Raw genomic sequence first — 6,702 nt, 5'->3', positions numbered from 1 at the left:
TGACATGCGGCGAGCGGTTTCGCGCAGCCCCTCCAGCCCCACCTCGTCGGCGGCACGCCATGGCCGGCACGGAGCTGGCGCCCCGCCCTGGCAGCTCAGGCACAGCCGGTTGTCCCAGCACGCAGAGATCACCGCCAGCCGGTCGTCCCAGCACGCAGAGGTCACCGCCAGCCGGCCGTGCCGCCACGAAGAGGTCACCGCCAGCCGGCTGGCCCGCCACGCAGAGGTCACCGCCAGCCGGCTGGCCCACCACGCAGAGGTCACCGCCAGCCGGCCGTGACGACGCCAGTAAATCCTCCGCGCCACCGCCGGATCGCGACAGCCGCGAAGGCCATGAGAGCCGCGTGAGCAAGCACGGCGGCGGCGGCGGCCGGGGCGCCTCCGCTGATCCGGCAGTGCGGCCGGGCCACACTCCACGACCCGAGCAGCGGCTCACGCTGTGGGTTTTCCCGCGGCCGAGCGGCTGCCGGCCCTCTCCGCCGACCCGCGATGGTTTGTTGTGAGCTTGTGCGGCGGCGAGGCAAAGCTGCCCGAACGTGGCTCCTGGAGGACTCTAGCATGCTGATGGGCTATGCAAGGACATCAGCTGGTGCGTCGCACTTTTGCGAGAGCGGCTTTTGGTTAAAGACGAAAATTGTCCATTTGAGTAGAGATGTCTCCGGGGCAGCCACTTTATCACAGTCGGCAATGGCACGTCCGGGCAGTCAGCATGTCAGCTCAACTGAAGCTAAAAACACATTACATTCACCCTGTTTTCCCGACCCACCATGTTATCTTAAATCCTCGCAGCCTCCTACCAGATAGGAAAGCCGCCATGGAGATGTCACCCATGAGCCGGTGTAAGAACCGCCTCTCCGGGTGGCCAACTCGGACACCCGCTCACACACTGAACACGGGTCCCCGCTCAGGGTGTCTCGCCCGGGCACCTGCCCACGCACTGAAGACGGCTCCCCGCGCAGGGTGGACTCTGTAGTGACGACGGCTTGCGATACCCGCAGCACTGCCCCACAACGCATCCTTATCTCCCCAATCCCATAGTCCTCCAACGGATTTTGCTAACAGAAATAGCTCGAACCAAGCCAGACCAATTAACTTAACACTTCCTGGTCATCTCCATTATCCTCCAGCGGTGCGCAAACACGCTCAGCTCTGCACGTTCATGTTGGCATATACACACAGTGGGATATGTTACAGTATGGGACCATAACATTTCAAGATCAAACAGCCATTTCAAGCTTATAAAAGATAAAAGTTACTTTGTTAAAACCCTGATCTGCCAAACACAAGCAATGGTAAAAATATAACAAAGCAGCATGAGAGGACAGGGTGTGTGTGCTTTGACCATCGCAACGTCATTTGAGACGCGGTGACTCCGCCGCCGTCTCGCTCTGTGCAGCTGGGCTCGATTATCGCCATTCGTCGCCGGTAATCACGATGTCTTAATCCGAGCCCCACCAGACTAGGCATGACATGGAGACGTTGGAATTAAGCGATTTCACGTCATGCTAGCCAAAAAGACTTACAAGGCTCGAACTGCTGGTTCACACAAGTTTTACGGGCACGGGTACAGGCATGACCCTACGTAATGAAGCGTGTAAGCCAAACAACGGTCGCAAACAACTCATGGGGGCTCTCCTGTTCCAAGGAGTGTCGACGACTTAGAGCTAAAAACAGCTAGCGTGGTGGACAGCGCCGAAGAAACTGAGAGTGACAGACAACTCCAATATAGCTCTCGTGGCAAACGCGACCGGCTACACAGTATCACAATAACCAAGACGTCCTCCAATAACTTAGTTACACAGCAGTGGCCTGGCGTTGGCCGGCTCTGGTCGCCAACCCCCAGGGTTTTCCCGGACCGAAGGGCCGCCCAGACATCAGCGCAGTTTGTTCGGCCAAACAGCCTCCGTAAAAGACACGGCCTCGGTCGCCTCGGTCGCCTCGGTCGCACGCGCACGTTCACATACACCGATCAACAGCACGACTACCTATGTACAGAGGACGTGTGGTGTGGCCGTGGCGCCCGACATCCCGCTCCGGCTCTCCGGGCGGCGCCCGACACCCCGTTCCAGCTCTCCAGGCGGCGTCCGACACCCCGCTCCGGCTCTCCATGCGGTGCTCGACACCCCGCTCCGGCTCTCCAGGCGGCGCCCGACACCCCGTTCCGGCTCTCCAGGCGGCGCCTGACACCGCGCTCCAGCCTTCCAGACGGCGCCCAACACCCCGCTCCAGCTCTCCAGGCGGCGCCCGACACCCCGTTCCGGCTCTTCAGGCGGCGCCTGACACCCCGTTCCAGCTCTCCAGGCGGCGTCCGACACCCCGCTCCGGCTCTCCATGCGGTGCTCGACACCCCGCTCCGGTTCTCCAGGCGGCGCCCGACACACCCCTCCAGCTCTCCAGGCGGCGCCCGACACACCCCTCCAGCTCTCCAGGCGGCGCCCGGCACCCCGCTCCGGCCCTCCATGCGGGGACCACCTCCGCCGGACCACACGGACCAGCTGCCCACGGGTGGTCCTCCGCAGCGGGACCAGCCGGGGATGGGGACGACGGACACGCCACAGTCCGTGGTCCTGCGGCGGGCGGGCTCCGGATGGGGCCTCCCCAGCCGAGCGCATGCGCAGTCGAAGGCCGACAGCGGGCCCCGGCGGCCTCCAGGAGCCAGCGCCAGTTTTGTGGACAGAGGCCACCGAGTCCACTGCGCTTCAACACCGGACTACACGGGCCACGGGTCCACGCGAGTCACAGGCGGCCGGGGCGCCGGCGGAGCGCAGATCCAGCCAGCAAGGCGCCTGCAGACGTCACGAAACACGTCAGTCGCTGACGCTGCCCACTGCAAACCAACGCGACATAGCGCGGACACACAGCGACAGAACAGGACTGTCCAAACATGGCGCATGTGCCGTCATGATCATGGCTCGCTTTATGATGGTGCACAATGATAGAAGACAAAACATAGGAACCGGGTTTGATTGGAATTGGCATTGAAGCAGCTAAATTCATGGGGCAAACGCAGGAGTTCTGTTACGCACTGGTTCGAGACATGTTCGCATCAAAGATCGGAACGACCTAGAGCATCGGGGGTAGACATTGCCGCAGGCGCATTGCTCGCGTGACAGAGTAAGTGAACAGGAAAAAAGTGAATGAGAGGTCAAAAAGGGGACATCTAAAGCAGGTGCATTGTCAGGGCGCACATCACACTAATAAGCTGAGCTAGCAGCCGGGGTACAGGAAGGAACTAAGCTGAGCTAGCAGCGGTGGTATAGTAGAGAAATAAGCTCAGCTAGCAGTGGGGGTACAGTAAGGAAATAAGCTGAGCTAGCAGCGGGGGTACAGTAAGGAAATAACTTGAGACATTCATATTGAGAAGAGAGCGAAAAACATCTGGCAGTGTCCGCATGTGCCCTACATTTATGTCGAAAAATCAGCGCTACAATTCTGCAATGTTTCTAATGAGCAGCGATGTCCACTGGTGCCTTGCAATCGTCTTTGCCTTCATGTTCTACAAGTAACGACCCGGATCGCTAAAGATGTGCACCAGATACGCGTGACATTAACTTGCTGCTCCGTGTCGCGTGATGATCCGCAACAGGGCTTACCTCAATGTTCACCCGTCGGTTCCACAGCAGCCTACATGTAGCCGCACTGAAGGAAGAACTTCAGTGCGAGGAGATCTTTGTCCGAATTGATGGGGAAGTACGGCATGCCAAACTGAAAAAGATAAACAGATGATGTCTCTGTTCGGAGTTCACTCACACGTTCAGTGCCTTGGAAACTGAGGCGTGTCGGCTGAAGGATTGGAATAGGTGCAGTATAGAGCTGGAAAGTGAAAATTACAGTCAGTTTGACCGCCAAGTAAAGAGAATGAAAAGGCGTCTTCGTGCGTAGTTGCCATGTTGAAACAAAAGGCCTTGACCGCTTTGGAGAAAGCAGGGAAGAACTTCTAAGGAAGGTGAAGGTTCAAATTCTAATGGAATATTTTCCCTCTTAGGACGAAACACAAATTATGTATAAAACTGGTAAAAAATAACCCCGTGTCGCAAAAAAACATGGCCGTGGTAATATGTCGCACCTGTATAAGGGGCAATGCACGGGGCGCGGCCCACTGAACGCACCCATAGCACCTGGATAACATGTGGGAAATAACATAACTGACACGTGTTGACAGGAATGTCTTGTGATATTCTGTGCAATTGCAATCATTCAACCTGGGTGATAGCTGGTGAAACACACCCTCACATGATGTTGCCTTCCTAAAACCTCCACATACGGTTTAACGAAACACATCCCCGCATGACACCGGCCTCCCAAGAACCTCCACATAAGACCTAATGAGACACACCCTCACATGATACCGGCTTCCCAAGAATCTGCACATACGAACACATCCAAGCGAGAGCTGGGTCGCTAATATGCGTCGATATTGTAACTGTATTGGGCCATAAAAGAGACCTCAGCTGATTGACTCCCGAAGCGACGCCTTAAACTCGTCATGAAATTAGGGCAGGGCATTAAAGAAGGCGGAGGCATGTAACGATTCTTATGCAAAGGCACGTCAGGCAAACCATACCTAGCCTTAAACATCCTATGACCCATACAGCTGGCAGTCAACACAGTGAGTTGTGCCCCTGTCATGTCATCACAGGTGTGCACCACCACCGTAAGATCTGGTTCCGAGCAAGCCATCACAGCAGCACCCCAGGCGGCGAGCTTGGCCCGTAATCACTCCATTTCAGCGGATCACGGCGTGGGATTCCTTCCAAGCGACGGCGTCAGGAGCCAGCGAAGCTAACCGAATGCGATAGTGAGATGAGACGCGCCGCCCGACTCGCCGGCGGCTTGCGGGGTGCCGCCGGTTCCTCTGAGAGGGGAGGGGTGCGGCCGCCGCGGGGGACGGCGCCTCGCTCCGAGCGCCACCTGGACGCTGGAGCGTACCGCCAGGGCGTCTCACAACGCCCGCCGACAAAAGGGCCGTCGCTCGCCGAGACTGGTCTTCCACTATAAACACAGCTTTACGAGCCGGCTTGTCGGGTACGAGGAGGGGGTGCGGCCCTGGTCACCCGGCACGGCTTAGTGCCGGTTATGTGTGCTGGCGTGCCCTCCCCCTCCCCCTCCAGAATCGGGCATCGTGACCGGCAGCCGCCGCGAGCCGCGACGAGGCGCCACGGTGGAGTGGTCGCTCCCTGTCTTGCAACAGTTATGAACAAATTTGAAATAATATCGCTTCTGGCGACCGGAACTAAATGCGGAACTGTGCTGCCGAACTTGAACCCAAGCCCATCCCCTCGTTGCCTACGATCCCAAGCCCATGCCCCATCCCACCCCACCCGTACCTCTCCTCCGGTATCTAAGTACATTCGGCAGATTGTTTATCTGTTCCGCACCAGGACAGACAGTGACAGACAGTGACAGACAGTGACAGACAGTGACAGACAGTGACCACTGGTCTTGGCGTGGCAGCCAAACCGCCGCCGCCGCAGTCTGGCAAGTCATCGCCGCCGACGCCGCGAGGCTTGCGCGGCCCCGAGCGACACCTGCCTCCGATTAGCCGCAGATAGGCAAGCGGCTGGCCGGCCGGGGTGCGGCCTTTTCACACTTGCCTAGCGGCTTGCATAACTCACGGTCGGCGCCGTTTCGCACCGATCGGACTGAGGCCAACCCGCTCCAGCCACAGCGCTGGAACCCCTCGGCGAATCGATCCAAGGCTGAGAGCACCGGTTTCTCCAGAAGGCCTTCGCCGCCCGTACGCGAACCGCCGGCTCCGCCCGATCACCTGAGTAATTCACCGGGGCAATCGAACGGCGACGTGAGCTATGCACGACACTTCGGCTAACCGATCGCTGGCGGATCGCGAGGTGCTATCGCGTGTGGCGCTCCCAGCTTCGGGCGACGCCCCCACCTCTCCCCTGCGCCGGTTCCCAGATGAAATCTCGGCCGTGGTCGGGGGAGTCGGGACAGGTTGCACTGGTCGCCGGCGGTACGCGCGTCCTACGACGGCCGCAGCAGGGACGCTGCTCCGGATGTGCAGATGTGACTGCGGCGATCTCATCTGTGATGCGAATCTAAATGAGCGGCCATTAGCATACGGCAACCGGACCTGGTCGCTGACGGGCGCATTCCCAGACAATAAAGATCAAACATCCAACCGTGTGCATTCGGGACTGAGCATGGGGGCCGCAGCGGGGCTCCCCAAGGGACGAATAATAATAGGCCGTACAACGATTCTAACCTGTTGAAAATGTTATAAATTGGTCAACGCACGTTTTCACAACATTCGAAGTTCCACCAAGAGTCCTAACTCTCGCTCTGATCCGCCGTTTCCCGTAACGGGGACTGAAAGGGAGGGTTCGAAACGCCCTGGGGTTTACAGAGTAATAACGAAAGAGCTTAGAATAAAACTACAATGGATTTCTAGCAATGGGATCTTGCGACTGGCACTAGCTGTTATACCGTTTGGCAAATAATTGGCTCCATAATGCCAGTTAAAGGGCATATTGTCCAGAAAATCGCACCTTTCCAGCTTCATCGTGAATACGAGGTCATGCCTCGCGTGCGCCGACACGAAACCTGAACAGGTGGGTTTCTTGTTCAGTTTGTGGTGCGATGGTGAATATTTTCATTTCTATTTGTATTTGATATCAGCTGACGCTGCACATGCACACGTGGCTGTTATGTGTCATCAGTCTCAGGGATGAAACGGTATCCAAA

The 6,702-nt window shown here is 57.7% G+C and overlaps 1 protein-coding gene across 1 annotated transcript in view; it reads right to left on the bottom strand.

Moving 5' to 3' along the window:
- Positions 1 to 2,565: 2,565 nt before the first annotated feature.
- The window catches only part of LOC119098002 (eyes absent homolog 4), a 41,067-nt gene continuing 36,930 nt past the window's right edge, over positions 2,566 to 6,702 (bottom strand). The window contains exons 11-12 of the mRNA XM_037220934.1: positions 3,594 to 3,705; positions 2,566 to 2,786 (exon numbers count right to left, since the gene is read on the bottom strand). Coding sequence (XP_037076829.1) covers positions 3,625 to 3,705 — 81 coding nt within the window. The 3' untranslated portion in view covers positions 2,566 to 2,786; positions 3,594 to 3,624. The remainder of the gene's footprint in view (positions 2,787 to 3,593; positions 3,706 to 6,702) is intronic.

The sequence above is a fragment of the Pollicipes pollicipes genome, unplaced genomic scaffold (assembly GCF_011947565.3).
Source record: "Pollicipes pollicipes isolate AB1234 unplaced genomic scaffold, Ppol_2.1 Scaffold_4740;HRSCAF=5597_pilon_pilon_pilon, whole genome shotgun sequence".
Classification (NCBI taxonomy): Eukaryota; Metazoa; Arthropoda; class Thecostraca; order Pollicipedomorpha; family Pollicipedidae; genus Pollicipes; species Pollicipes pollicipes.
This window is presented reverse-complemented; position numbering and strand designations above follow the sequence as displayed.